Consider the following 16,117-nt stretch of genomic DNA (forward strand, 5'->3'; position numbering starts at 1 on the left):
CTCCGTTGTTTTCTGCGGAAGCCCGTTTTGATATTAATGTGTTCTCTAACTACGTGTTGATCCCCTTTTACTAAAAATCAATTCAAATTCAAACATTGACATAGCAGATCTATATATTATAGTGACTTATTTGTAATATTTTTGAGATCATTGTTTAAATTACCCTCGATTGTGACATCAATTATTGTTTATGTTCTATCTCTATCAAGTAATTTATTCCCTTAGCTTTTCAAGTCCAGAACAAGAATCCCTAAGTCTGCGTTGTTTCCCCTATTTGGTAAGTATTCTCTCTTTTTTGAAAGTATAGACTAAGTGGCACCTAGCCTGAGCTTACCGTGCGCTTATCTCAAGGTAATTTGGTTACTTTTGCCCAAAGTGAACGTAACACAATCGCCACAGCTGCCGATTTCCATCTTACTTGTCGTTGGATTTGATCAATTGTCATGCCAATTTTTGCCATAATAGTAGTCCAGATGCGTCGAAAAGCATGCCCCGTGTATTTCTCGGGATTGTCCAATTTTCTTAAACATCTCAACATACATTGCAATTTCGAATGGGTACCACTAGTCGACGCCGACAATTTCTTCGTACTTGACATTCAGCAAAACGGTCGAAAATGAGAGAGTAATGTATTGAGCTAATCACTAAACGCCCATTTAAAATTCTACAATGTCAAATTCAGGGGGTGTAAAGTGTAACTACTTTACAAATCCACCTCACCCTATCCTATATCTATCGTATTTTTACATCAGAAGTGGGATGGACCTAAATACGAAAAATGTCTAAAGAATCTCGTTCGCACCGCAAGAGTACAAAAGTGTGGTCTGTGAGGTGGACGGTGATGAATCTCCCTTCAGACGACAAACAGTGACTTTCAGAAAAATTTTGATTGATTTAGGGCAAGTGCGACAAGTTGGTCGAAATCGTAACTAATAGGGAACAATTTTGGTTTCTATCCCTCGTGTGTGTAGGCGCGCCAGTGAATCCCTCAATTACCCTTTTCAATCACGCCTTATGTACTCACTTCATCTTTCGGGTTCGAGTTGACTGTTCTTCCTCATCACGAGCTACAACTACAGCTAATTAGTCCTCTATAAAATTAGGCAAATTTTTAGAGATAGCTTTAAAATCAGAGAACAAGATATGTATAAATAAACGTCACCGATGTTTACTCTGTGTGAGACTGAGACGGAACGGCAACGGAATTGAGATGTGACTGATATGTGTGAATAGACCTTTAATCGCCGAAGACTAATCATTTATCGACTTGAGGGCGTCTTGATAATATACTAGAAAATGTGGTACACTGACCCCCTCTTAAAACTATTGCACCTCGCAGCACTAACGAAAGTTGTATAGACTTTTAAGTCACACTCATTATACGAGTATGTCAGGGCAATTTCTTCTTATGTGTCCGTTTTTACCACAGTCCCAACATTGCAGTCCTAGGCGTTTTGTCAATTGCTGCTCCATTCACCTTTACATCTGTGCATGCCAGACGTTTTCTTTGCAACATTAAATTCCAGCCAACGTCCAAACCTTTTCAAATTTCCCGTGTCACGCAAGCTTGTTGCGTTTTCACCTAGCAACCGTAGGATACGCCAATCTTATCAAACGGGTTATATCGGCTGTCACCTGATTTTTGCGTTCGATTGCTTCATGGGATGTCCATGAACTTGGCAGGCCTACTACAGCAGACCATGGTTCTGCCGACTCATATCGTTAGTGTTCCGTTAGTGCACGTTAGTGCCGCTGAAGAAATCGTTAGTGCACAAAAGGAAACTTACTATTTTTAAAAAATATTTGTGGGCCTGCTAACTTCATGCCAGCAGGCCCATTTGAGAAAATCGATTCAATCTTTACACTAGTTCAACTAGCAGCGTTAGTGCTCGTTAATGCCGCCAATATAAACGTTAGTGCTCAAAGTGTAACAGCTCAAAACGTTGTAAAAAGGGGTCTGCTAACTATATGCAGCAGACCCACATTTGTCAAATTGGCTCTGTCCTAATGCGAATTTGAAGCGGCTCGTTAGTGCTCGTTAGTGCTTGACTTATTGGGACCTGCCAACTTTACGCCAGTAGACCGACGAACAAAATCCGTTTGATTTTCTACTTTAATGGACCGGTACATATTAGTGCTCGTTAGTGCCGCCAATATAAACGTTAGTGTTCAAAGTGTAACAGCTCAAAACGTTGTAAAAATGGGCCTGCTAATTTCATGCAGCAGACGCACATTTGTCAAATTGGCCCTGTCCTAATGCGAATTTGAAGTGGTTCGTTAGTTCTTCACATTCGAACCTTAGTGCTGCAAGGGATCCGTATCAAAAGGTACCAAACCACCTCAAAATTAAACGTGGCTTATTGGGACCTGCCAACTTCACGCCGGTAGACCAACAAACGAAATCCGTTTGATTTTCTACTTTAATCGATCTATCAGTATTAGTGATCGTTAGTGTCGCAAAAAAAAAACGTTAGTGCTCCAAGCACAAGAGGTCAAGCGTGAAATTATGGGTTTGCTAAATTCATGCAGCAAGCCCACATTTATTAAAGTGGTCCTGCCCTAATGCGAATCTGAAGCTCCTCGTTAATGCTCGTTCGGACTTCACTTGTAATAGTATTTTACATTATTAGCCAGGTAAGTGAGTTTTTACTGGCGATAGGAGAAGTTGACTAGCGAGCCGTTAGGCGAGCTTGTCATCTCCTAGAGCCAGTAAAAACTATTACCTGGCGTATAATGTACAATATTTTATTTGTTACTCATTTGTAAACTAGTAAACGTAAATAATTAGTTCTTAAATTAATCTTGAAGAAATGTCTAAAATATCATGTTATCCATGTAACAGAGACTTCGCATTAATTCTGGCCAATGAAATTACTAGATTACTAACTTGTAAAATTTTTACAGGTCTGCTGTCAGTTTTACAAGTCAGTTAGCGTTTAAAATGACGTTTACCCGTTTGCGTTTTGTCTTGTTAATCAACGTTTACAACTGAGTAACAAATAAAAATGTAAACGTCAGTGTTTTTAATGGATCCGTATCGAAAAACTACCAAAGCATCTTAAAAATTAACTATAACTTATAGGTTCTGCTGACAACACAACAACTTTGTTTCCAATCCAAAAAAAAGTCGAAGAGAATGAACGAAATGTATTTTGGAACTATTTTTAATTATTTTACAGGCTAATAATGAAATGAATTTCTTAAAGCATCGGAGTGAAAAGTCGTAAGTATCTTCTTTTAATAAAAAGTCAAACGAGTACGATAAGGAGATAGTGCCGTTTGAAAATCAACAAACTTCCCCCCAAAAATTAATTCCGGCATACCGTATATTGTCAAATACCTTAATATATTAACGTTTTGAGCTGTTACACTTTGAGCACTAACGTTTATATTGGCGGCACTAACGAGCACTAATACATACCGGTCGATTAAAATAGAAAATCAAACGGATTCCGTTCGTTGGTCTATTTGAAGTTGGCAGGTCCCAATAACAAGTTTATTTTGAGATGGTTTGGTATTGGATCCCTTGCAGCACTAACATGTGAAGCACTAACGAGCCGCTTCAAATTCGCATTAGGACAGAGCCAATTTGACAAATGTGGGTCTGCTGCATGAAGGTTTTCGATTAAAGCACTAACGAGCACTAACGCTGCTAGTTGAACTAGTGTAAAGATTGAATCGATTTTCTCAAATGGGTCTGCTGGCATGAAGTTAGCAGGCCCACAAATATTTTTAAAAAATAGTAAGTTTCCTTTTGTGCACTAACGATTTCTTCAGCGGCACTACGTGCACTAACGGAACACTAACGATATGAGTAAGCAGAAAGTAGTGCCTGCATGGACATCTTCATGGGGCGTAATACAGCTGCCGCAAATGTTTATAATACCTACCTTCCAACAGTGATACAATTTGCTCAAAATCCTGTTTCTGGCTGTCTGGAATCGTACGAAACATATTCAACTATACCAGGAAAGTTGTCTTCCCTTCAACTTATTTGTAGCGGCATGAGCCTCAAAATGGCTCAAGGAGGTGGACCATGGTGATTTTTGTCCTGGCAATACTTTCACATGGTTCGGGAGATTTTTTTCGGGAAGATTGTGCGACAGCAAGCAGTAAGTTTTCATTCTACCGTGTGATCTTATCTTGGGCACGTTGTACCCTCATCTTGAACGATACCTGTTATTTCTTGTTCAACGGCATCGATTTTAGATTGGCCATCTTTCATTTCCTGTTCCATTTGTTCTGATGCGGCTTATGTCACTACTGGCATAAACATTCGCTAATTGTCCACTTACACAGTGTAACGTAACTGTAATACGTGATTTATTTAAATGTTTATTTAATTATGAATTATATACAGGAACTATTAACACTATGAACAATAAATTAAATCGCCAGATAAGTTGCCGACTTTATGGCGCCTCGAAAAAATAAGAAGATAAATAGTTCTGGATGTGAAACGAAGACAAAAGCAATACAGTATGAGTAAGGTAAGGTTTTACAAGACCGAAAAGATTTACTAATAACTTTCACTTTGAATTTTACATTGTAATTGGAACAATATCTAAATCTCTAACAAAATATAACGTAATAATAACATAATAATTTTTTATTTATCAAGCTTTTAAAACTATTCTGTGTACCTACACTTTCAATAGACGCAAAAAATTTGAATTCGCTGAAAAATGAAAGACGTCACGTTCTACATTTTGAGTTTCGCCATCCTGACGTAAATATTTTTGAAAAGTATTTTGGATTTTTCAAAATGGGAGAATGGAAATGTTAAATTAATTACCTTCCAATCTTAATGTATAATTACACCCTGTATAAACTCACGTGTTAATTGTAATTCGACAGTGCTCACTCGTTCGTCAGATTCATCCGGATACCCAGAGTGTGTTGATAGAAAAAAAAGAAGTTTAGTGCAGTGTAATTATGGCAAATTAATTCACTTACAAACGGACAACATGCCGAACGGAATGTTATGTCGGATCCCTCCGTAGATAAATAAAGTTATAAACTATTACAACTGTACAGTTCCCGTTTCGGAAATATATTACACTTAGTTTGCCGCTGCCGTATGATACCCGCAACTAAAAGGCGGTAAAGTTTGTCGGTAAGTAACTCGGGAGAGACAAAAGCAGTAATTTTGCACGAGGGTTCTCAAGTAATAAAAACCCTACTCGGAGCGTAATGACAACCTTTATAGTGTGCAGTAAATCATGTCAAACAAACAAGATGAAATACATAGTAGACATACATGTGAATGAACGAAACCTCTATGTTTTATTGGAACAATCGTGATTAATGGCCGTTTGATTATTAAAGGTAATTGGCCGATTGATGGATGCCCAAAACTTAAAAAAAAAAGAATAAATTACTTACCATTCCGTTATCTATACCTCCATAGGGTGGTTGTAAAACTGGTTTTTCTGAAAATAGAATAAGGGTTAACGTTATTTACCAATCGACCAGTGCTAAGTACACATACAATGAGATCATACAAAGGCATACAATTAACTTGCATGTAAGAAAATCGCTCGACCGTTAATATACAGGAATATTAAACATAAGAGGTGGTAATTTTCAATTCTCAATATAAATCGCCCGCATGTAACGTCAAGACAATACAGAAACGTTAATGTGTGCTCTGGTGGACACGTCCTCGACAAAGCTACGGTCAACCTACTGCCTCTTACACATCTAAATGTTATCTTAGAATGTCATTATCATCCTTGGTCCCGGAGCTTTACGCTCCATGCACCCTAAATTGCATACGTAACATACCGTGTAATTGCTATTATATTCCTTGCTTCCTTAAAACGAAAGTGTTAATAATTAATGGCCTACAAATCGATTATTCCATAAATAAATAAGTTCCGCCGTTATTATTGAATCTTAATTTAATATGAAGTAGGTACCTACTTTTTTTCGTGACGTTCAAATGGCATGACATGAAAAAATCTGGTCCATATTAATTACGTTTTGAAAGAGGTAACACCTATACGTAACATAAGGAACAAAAGGGTAATTTAATTCGAGAACACACGGAAGCCTTATTTTAATAACCACACCAGATGAGGATTTTATTTCAGAATATTTTTTCAAATTTCGCTTGGGACATGGTCGCTATCATTTTGAATTGGGCAATTAATCACGAAGGCAAAACGACGGTAACTCTTCGTTGTCGAAGTAATCCGACAATAAACGTTTAGTTTTTTCGCGTGTGGTTTCAAAAGTAAATTACGAAAATAAGGAAAGTTTGTCACTACCCACTCTATGACAGTTTCCTGCTATTTCTGCCAATTTAAAACCACATAAACGTAATGGTCTGAATTATTTTCTAATTTGAAATATCTACCGTTTAAATAATTGGATTAATTGATTTCTGTTGAAATCACTAAGTAGGGATGTCTATCTTTTAAAATTTTTAAGTGCACTTGGAACTATTCCGACCAAGCACTTAACGGGTTTCAATCAAATTCGCGAATCTATTACGATTATAAGTACACCTCGATGTTTATTTAGACACTAGTCCCTTATACCGTCTACTTACTTGGTCACCACTAAATCATTTTCTTCTCGTAGACCCGAGAAGTTATTGAGCTAAATTCACTAATCTACACCAAATATGGTGTCGCTTTCTTCATAACTGTATGATGGGTTTAGTGATTTAGTTTGCATTTTGCGTATTCGTTCTTATTATGCAGAAACTTGCGTCCAGACTTTTTGAAAATCGACACTTATTATCAATTTCGTTGGGGAAACAGCAAAACGCAGTCTGGTAGGACGGGAACTAAATTTCTTTCTCAAAAAAGCAACGAATGCGAAGAAAGTAGCCTTAATTCATAAAGGGGGGAGGGGAGATCGTGCACCAATCGATGAGTAAGAAGTTGGAAAACTATTAGAATAATTGGTACTGATGAGAGTATGAAAAATATATTCTCTGGAACACAAAGAGTCAAATTTATTAATCACATTTGTGCCATACTATTGAAAATTAATGTATTTCCATACTGAATAAACCCACGAAAAGCTATAATGAAGTAGCACGAGCATGCGTTTGTCTCAGGGGGTTAACACTCGAAGCCCAACACCTAATTAATTCTGAAAATAATTCACATTTGAAAACGTTTTCTAAGGAACAATCTCGGACACTTCTCCACTCTGGGCGCACTTTTTTAGCACCACGGTTATACGTGCTTTATCTAATCGTTACTGGTAACACACATATGTGTGAGTTTTGATTAATTTATAAATACTTTATATTTTATTATATTTGTGTAGGGAGAATATCGACTTGGTAAGCAGCGTGATGAAAGAAAACTTTAATTTACTCGCCGGTGCTTACCGATTTTCATAGGCAATACTAGAAAATATATTTAGTAATATTTAGTTAAAAATGTTTATTGCAATATGAGACGGCGATGGCGTATATAGAGACACCATTTAACGTTTAAAAATACGTTAACTTTTAAAAACAATACAATATTTTGCAACAATGTAACTATTTTTATATCTGCAAAATTTTTAATGTTAGGTTTTTATATGAGTAGTAAATTTGTTATTAGATTTTCTGAGAATGCAATTGGTAAGTTCATGCAGATTCATTGTAAATGTAACGTTACGTTGGGTTTGGCTTCAGGTAGTACACTTGTATTTTTCGTTAATTTTTAAATTCAATTTTTGTGTAAGTTTTGTGTTGTAACAAAAGGTAATGTACTTAGTTTTAATTACGATCAATATCTGCAACTGTTCAAGAAACTGAAAATCATTACGGTATGTTACTTAGTGTGTTCCAAGTGTGTATCATATAGATTCGAACATAAATCGCAATTTAAGACCAATTACGACCTTAAGTGTAACATGCAAACCCGACACGGTCACAATTTTATCGTTCCAGGATGTACCACAACACTATTCTCGAGGATTCTTCTGGTACTATGATTTATTGTAATATTTATGTTGTTGGTCCAATTTATACTGTCTATACTATTTTTTACATTTTATTTTACTTATGTACAGTCGTGGTTAAAAGTAATGTCCTCCCTCAATAAATAAATAAATAATGAATTGTAAAGGTGCAACCATGTTGTAAATAAAATAGCCAGTTTTAACTCCACCATCAATAAGATCTTGTCGGGGGCTTCCACATTCCCCTTGTCGGACCCACTTTCGACCTCCAGTTCACCCGTAATTCGCGTTTGAAGTTTTGAGTCCACCATTAGTAAGATCTTGTCGAGGGCTACCATATTCCCTTTGTCGGTACACCACTTCCGCGTCATCCAACAATTCAATGATCCAACGTTCCGTTCACCTTGCAATGTGCATTTTGGTGGAATGCGCTACAAAACCTCCAGAAGATAATCCTCAATTTTTGGGGCACCTATCATAGTTCGAGCTTCTATCGGCGACACGGGAGACCGCAATTCGAGCTTCAAAAAACTTTTGGGTGTCGACTACCCCTCGAAAACGCGCACTTTGCAAAATGTGGTTAATTTTGCCCCTAGGAAGAAAAACAAAATTACGTCACGTAGGAGTTGTGCGCGTTTACAAGATCTTTACGAAGTCGCCAATTTGAAAACAATCGGACCAAAAATATAATATAACGCACTCGGAGATGGCGCTCAGATGTCGCATTTCTACAAGCATTCTTCTACGGGCCCGAATTTGCTGCCAGCCAGTCATCCAGCCGGCCAAAGTGAGAAATTAGATTGAAATATACATATAATCAACAATAAAAGTTCTTAATTTTATTCTCAAAGTTTTAATCTTTACGAAACGACAGGATACAATTTTGAAAAAATTGTTGGTATTTATTTCCAATTCTTTCAACACCATGTACAACATAGCAACAGATAGATTTGTTCATGGGGATAACTTATTGTAAGAAATTCTTATGTGCGGAGTAACACACTTACCCACGAGTAAAACCTACCTACCTACGAGTAAAAAAGTAGCGCTTATGTTCACTTTGGCTGTTCGGTCCGGCGGTCGGCTGCAAAAATTTTTAAGTATAACTCTCCAAGGAATCATCGTAGAATGGTCGGGTTTGAAGCATTAGCTTTCAATCACAATTCTTTGCATGCAAATTATTGTTTAAACTGTAGCATAAAATGAGTTTGCTAATAAAATCTCGATCTGTCGCGCAAAAACGAGCTTAAGTACTCGTAGTTAGGCACAATTAAAAAAATTTAATTCCGACTTTTTAAAGATTATATTTATATTATAGATAAAGATTCCAAGCAAACAATGGTCAAGATCGAGCTCCTTAAACTCCAAAAAGGTCATTTAACAAATTTTGAAAGCACTTGAAATGAACTTTGGGCGTCAATCAACAAAATTAATCGTAATTGAGCATGAGACATCTATCTGTGTCGTTAAAGAGATCGAATAAACACACGACTTGCATGATTTTACATAAACAAAATTTATTCTGCGCCCACAAATGAAATTAAGCACAAAATCCTATATAACATTAACTTAAACCATGTACGTATGAGCAATAGAGCGTGCTTACTGTACGGCAAAATTTACTCTATACGCTGACGACGCGTCACTTCCACTCTCCGATAAATCACAAAAGGTCCTTGAAAATAAATGTTTCGAACTTCTGCAACGCTCTGTAGCCAAGACTCAAGTCAGATTTCATCATCCAAAGCCAACCTTATCACTTAATAATTTACCTCTCTTCCAAACTAACAAGGTCAAGTTTTTGGGGATAACAATTGGCGAACACCTGAACTGGAAAGCACACTGTACTGAATTAGTTAGTAAATTGCATTCTACACACTCTAATTAATAGTTATTTACATAATAAGTCATGAAAGTGGTCGTTTACATGACGCGGAGACTTATTGAAAAGTACGAGGACGCGCAGCGTCCGAGTATCTCTTTAATGCCTCCAAGTCAGGTGGACTCACTTTCATGACGTATTATGTATAAAATTTTACCGGAAACCGCAACATGTAGATAACTTTTCCAAATTAAATTAAATTGAAATTTTGGTACCTAATCACGCATGCTAAAATCACTTTATTTAATTGGTTCCATAGAGATTTCAAAATAATTAAAACAATCAGTGTCATTTTTAATGCAGTTTGCAGTTTACTTGCAGTACTTTTCAACTATACAGTCTTCATAACTAGGTACAAAAGCAGGTATCAGTGAAGAAGAGAAGAGTACCTACGCAAGACGTTGTTATAACGTAGCCGAAGCTGCGGCCGCCGTAGTGCAATATTCGCTCCCCACAAAGTCAAGAAAAAGGTACGAAAAGGCGTACAAACCTTTTAATGACTGGCGCAAAACTAAAGGAATAATTACTTTCACACAATATTCCATTAATTGTTAGTAATAAAAAACCATTATCCTTTGTGCAGGTATATTAATACTTAAAAATATCCACATAGTCTGCATTATAATTATCCAATCGTTAATTGAATAACTTATTCAATGAACGATCTAATTGTTATTTTGCATGTACTAGGACTGTAATGGGAGTCAGGCAAAAATATTACAGTACTAGTCAGGTAAAGATCAACTTTTTAATGTCAAAATAGCCCTGAAATTTAGATTTTTTTGACGGTTTCAGGTAAAAATTTAAAACACGTGCTAACGCTTCCACAAATTAGAAACCTTTACCACAGCGAAATCTCATCGCGCTTCAGAAATGGAAATTGTTACTGGGGTCATTCAACGTTTGCTAGTAAGGTATTAGTTGCTTAAAAAAAGATTAGCCTATTTGCCGGCGTTAGTTGTACAACGTCATGCAGACCAAAATGTAAGAAACTCCCTACATCTAATCCTTAACGTCCAAGCCGACCTTGTTTACCCTTGGGTGGTAGAGGGAATCAAAACAAGCACTCTTTCCCAATAAACTGCGAGGCCAACGTGTTTCGTTGGGGACCACCCTCAAAAAGTATAAATTGTGCCTCGAATTGTGCAGAACTCTTGTGCAGATAAAGCGCATTTTTTTAACTGAAATAGCTTTTGTTTTCAAATCACCAATGGATATATTTCTTGCAGACGTCTCAATCGCCCTTTGTGAATACCCTTTTCCGACAATCCGGGAATATACCCGATCACGATAAGAGGTCGAGGAGGAGGGCTATGGTTGGTAGAAATTAATTCCTTTCGTTGAGACCTTTCATTAGAGTACAATGAAGGATCAAATTAGTTCCAATCTCTTCCCCCTCCACCCCGTACTTTGATAAGAAAACCGAAAGAAGGGCAGTAGTTGGTAGAAAACGGGTCCTTTCGTTGAGACCTTTAATTAGAACACAATAAGAGATGAAATGAGTTTTAAACCCGGGGTAGAATATGTGTTGACCCCCCCCCCCCCCCCATTTTCTGAAGTTTAACTTGGCATGCGGTTATCGTAATGTAAAAGTTATGCACGTTTTACATTCCAAAAACAGCATCTCAGGAAATAATTCGTGGGGGGGGGGGGGCTTTTAGACAGCGAAATTTAATGACCGTCTGGCACACCTTCAAGGTTTAGGCTACTACTGCAAAAAATTTCAGGACTCTAGGACCATTCCCCTAGAAGTAATTCAAAACGGCAGAAGTGGGTGCGAACGGACGGACGGAGAAAACGCAAACAATACCACATTTTTTTTAATTCTTAAAAAATGCGCTAAAAAGTGGTGAAATTTGCATTTGTTTAATTTCTCAGCAACCATAAGAGTTACAAAGCTGGTGGCACGTCTTTGAATAAGTTTTGGGGTGTGCCGTTTCCGATTATGCAGAAAAATTTATTATCTGAAAGTTTTTGAACCTTTAAATCACGAATTTGAAATTTGAAAATTCGAAAAATTCCACTGCGATTCTTGTCGGTAGCGAATTTCACGAAATTTGTTGTGTACATACTTGATGAGTTATGGAACAAAATTTTCGAACAGTTTTTTAAAATCACTTTACAACACAAGTTATATTAATTTGAAAATTGGTCCTTCGGGTCATCCCCGCCTCCTAGTGAATCATCTCATTTCGAATGTAGTAGTGTTGAAAATGTAGTATAACTATAGAAAATTAACGATTTAAGTGGATATTATGATAATTTCTTAAAATAAAGAGTCTAATTTGGACCACCCTGTATATGTCATTGCCGAAATTATTTTTTTGCATTTATGAATAATATTGCACTCGAAATGACATTTGTTTGTTTATAGATGTTGTTAAAAGTTGTCAAAACTTGTTTTGAAGTGGTCCATTTAAAATGATACATAGGGAAATTGTACGTATGCATTCTTGTGAAAGAATATCTCCGTATTCCAGAGTAGAGCAACCCAGGTAAGCTTATACACAGGGAGATTAATTTTCAGCGTGGGAGAGAAGGTAGAGTACCATAACTAGTAATCACGATTTTCAGATGAGTCGTTTGGAAGTAAGAAATTTTCACATTATACTTTTGAGATTGGACATTTACAGGTTTTTTTCTTTTTTAATATAATTTCTAATTGGAGCTGATTTTTTGCACGAAATTTTACCGCTCTACAAAGTTACCTTGTAGATTGACCAACTGCTCTATTTAAGTTCTTGAGCATGTACTTCCAATACCTTATAATAAAACACGAACACAGCTAATTTAATATAGAATTAGTGCAAAATGCGTGACAATATACCTACGCAACATTTCATAATTTGCGACACCCATCTCACGTGCCATTAAGGAAAAATTGTATGTACCTGGCTTACAGTTCACAAAAAATACACAAAGAGCAAAATGAAGCAAAAAATGGCTCAACCATTGTCTTTGCAAGTGAGGGTCCATTTCCGATCCCTATTTAAATGTTCACAATTTTCAAGGTCGCAATCGTCGGATCAGTTTGTCCAATCAAATTTAAAGGGGGTTAACGGAAATGAGATGGCCCGCAAAAAAAAGGTACTCGCGGCACAGATAGTTCAGTTCATTAATAAATAGTAAGGTACACATATCGATGGTCCAGTTATTTGCCACGGTATTCATTATTTTACGGTTGAACCATTCCCAATCTAAGGTTAGTGAGTCAATGAACTAACTAATAAAACTACTAAATAAACTATTAAAAAATGATGAAATATAAAAAACGATTAAGAAGCCAAGAATGCATATAATTGCCAAAGCAAAGAGTTGGTTGGTTAGAAAAGGCAGATGTTATATACAGAAAAATGTACGGTGTAGTAGTAAACGTAACACGTAGTCCTTCATCTCTTTTAATTCTTCGTAGGCGTATATTTAACCTATTCTTTCCCAAGTTACGGAGATTTGTCGTTGCTCGCCAGTAAGGATCGTAAAACTCCGGCATAAAAGCATTGTAAAAGGAGAATGAACTGTAACTGTATACCGAGTAGGGGCCTAATCATCAACATAATTATATATGAATATGATCCATATGGAGAATAATATAAGGGTTCCGTCGCCCTTTTTTTGCCTCTACTTTAAAACCTCCCACTGGTATTTTACAATGAAGGTATCGCAAACTAAACTTCGGGGAAAATGCAAGGTCAGAAACCGCAAACAAGGAAACTAAGAAAAATGCACTTGAATATACTTTACATGGATCTAGTACGATACAGAAATTAGAATGATTTCGCAAGTAACCTTGCTCAACGGTAAATTATGTACGTCCTTGAAGATTAAATCCCACTGAAGTGATGCGATCTGCTACCATTCATAGATGACATTTATTTAATTAGCGCTGTTAATCACATCCCATTACGTTGTACGGAATTTTTGCGTAGTGAGTGAATAAGTTCAAAATGCCGTATTTGCAAACTATTCCGGACTATGCTTAAGAAAGTATTCTTAAAAATTCAAAATTGCTGGCAAGGTCGTCAACAAAAAGTGAATGAAACCCACCCATGACTTGGGGTCATTAGATTTGCACTAGTCGGAGAACTAATCAACAAAGATTACACCTGCATGTCGTAAACTTCCACTTCGGTTTCCTATTGGACATTGACATTTTTGCGACTTTCGTGAACAACAACGGAAGGCAATTTATGGTTGCTAAGCGAGATGGATTTTGTTGAGATTTTAAGCGGCATGCGGCAAGTTCTAGATTAGCAATCAAATTAAAACTGAATTAGGCGTAACCTTTAATTCAACTTTGTGTGTTGAGCGACACAAAAATGAGAAAATGTCTGCAAACCTTTATACAGTACATTTGAAAATCAGCCCGGAATTTCAATAAAATATCCCCTTTTAGCCGTATTTTCCAATAGAAAAAAATTGTGTGTACGCAGACGCATTTAACCTTATTATTTGTTCAAAGAAGGAATCTAGCAATATGTCTAAAAGCAAGTTAAACACAGGTTCCACCTTTTCATGGTATTCTTATCAAAGGTCCTCGAACCCTTTTCAAGAACGAAATGGAGGACAAGAAGGATACTCACAAAGAGAAAATAGAAGTTCTGAACCAGGCATATCTACTGGTGGAATCAAAGCTTTAAGTGCGAGTATTTCCAGAGCGGAATGTAGGAAGATACGTATATCCCCCGAAAAAAGAGTCAAAAGAAGGTACCCTCACAAAGGACAAATATAACATGTCGTGTGCTGTCAGGATGTGCGGAGTCTGTTGTGTTACACGGGGAGATAATATCGCGCAAAAGCGAAATCCAAGTCGATGTAGGTATTTTTTGTGTAAGACACCGCGCATCCTGACAGCACAGATTTCATAAGTTTCTAAATATTGCATTACAAATTTCTCCATTTCTTCATCAACCATATTCATATTTTATCTTGTACGACAAATTTATTGCTCATTTTAATGATCTTAACAAACCTAGGCATTACATTTGAAAAACCAAAGTTTCCTCCAATTACGGTTAAATCGGAAGTTTCAATATGCAATCGGATAGATTGTAATGTCACATATTAAATTATATTTAACAAATTTTTCGTATCTTGCCAAATAAAAGAGATATTGAGGGTACCTCTTATCTCGAACACACTGTATTTTTAATATGCTGATTTTCCCCGATATTATCCAATTAACTAGTTTAAAAAATACGTTTTATCTGCACAAGAGTTGCGCCCAGAACTTGCTACTAAATAAATATATGGCCCCCGATCGGAACATATTTTACGGTAATTTTCATGCGTTTCCCTCAGCTCACTCCACTACGCCCACTTTAAGATTTTAAATGACATCAAACCTCGTGTGACAAAAGCTCTAAGCAAACCCTCGGGTTTACCTTTTTCAAAAAACTAGAAAGATTTCATTTTTTAAATTTGAGATTTATACTTCTGATTTCAGCAGAATTTGTTGACCTTTTAAATCGCTTCACAGCATTATGATCTCTTCGGGACTTTCTAAAACCTTACCTAACCGAAGGGACTAATTTTTTAATATCTCCTGCAGCTTTGAGATATTTGGAATTTAAGTCACGCTGAAGGGCTCATTGGTCATGTCAGTGATAGTGAGAATCTACAGTTTTTTTTCAAACGCCATGTTCCATTTTCTATCGCTAAACTTTTTTTCGGTACGCCACTGGTAGATTTTGAAACAAGAATTTAATATACGCTTTGTTTAGAAACGTTTTGGTCTCTTGTAATTTTTTCGTATTTGTGACAGTTATCGAGAAAAAATAAAATAAAAATCAATTGTCGGAAGTTATAATTTTTAAAAGTTAAGCATTTTTATTAATTACTTAATTAATCTCATTTTCCCAATCTTTGAGGTCAGACGAGATTTTGAAAAACGGTTTTCACTGGCCTCTTTGGATGTTATTTGGCTTCTTTTTCATAAGGAAAAAGTCCAATGATTCTATTTAATTTTTTTTATTTTTTTAGGATTTTGGATCATAGTGTCAAAACTAGCCCCCTGGCGGAGAAGGATTCAACTAAATTAACTATATTTGGTTGATTCTTGTTGCCAAGCCTCTTTTCAACGATACCAAATTTATTACAATCGGTCAAACGGTTAAGAAGTTAAAGCAGGTTATTGTAAAAACAACTGCACGCCCCACACCATCTTGTTTTTGAAATAACTGAGTTTTTACGAAAATGATAGATAAACTGGTTCTCTTTAAAAATGTGAAAAAAGAATGTTTAGTTTATTATGCGAAATTTAAAGAAAATGCAATTTTAAAATTTAAGATGGCAGTTGCGCCCTCTGGTGGTCATTTTTAGAAC

General features: G+C 36.3%; 1 protein-coding gene across 7 annotated transcripts in view; it reads right to left on the minus strand.

Annotated features, from left to right (window-relative positions):
* Window positions 1-16,117, minus strand: part of LOC116160655 (transcription factor 12) — a 92,061-nt gene that overhangs the window by 66,414 nt on the left and 9,530 nt on the right. For all 7 annotated transcript variants that reach the window (XM_031473908.1, XM_031473912.1, XM_031473911.1 and 4 more), the window contains exon 2: window positions 5,386-5,432. In XM_031473908.1, the coding sequence (XP_031329768.1) occupies window positions 5,386-5,432 (47 nt within the window). The remainder of the gene's footprint in view (window positions 1-5,385; window positions 5,433-16,117) is intronic.

Source organism: Photinus pyralis, unplaced genomic scaffold, assembly GCF_008802855.1.
Source record: "Photinus pyralis isolate 1611_PpyrPB1 unplaced genomic scaffold, Ppyr1.3 Ppyr1.4_LG1, whole genome shotgun sequence".
NCBI classification, from domain to species: domain Eukaryota; kingdom Metazoa; phylum Arthropoda; class Insecta; order Coleoptera; family Lampyridae; genus Photinus; species Photinus pyralis.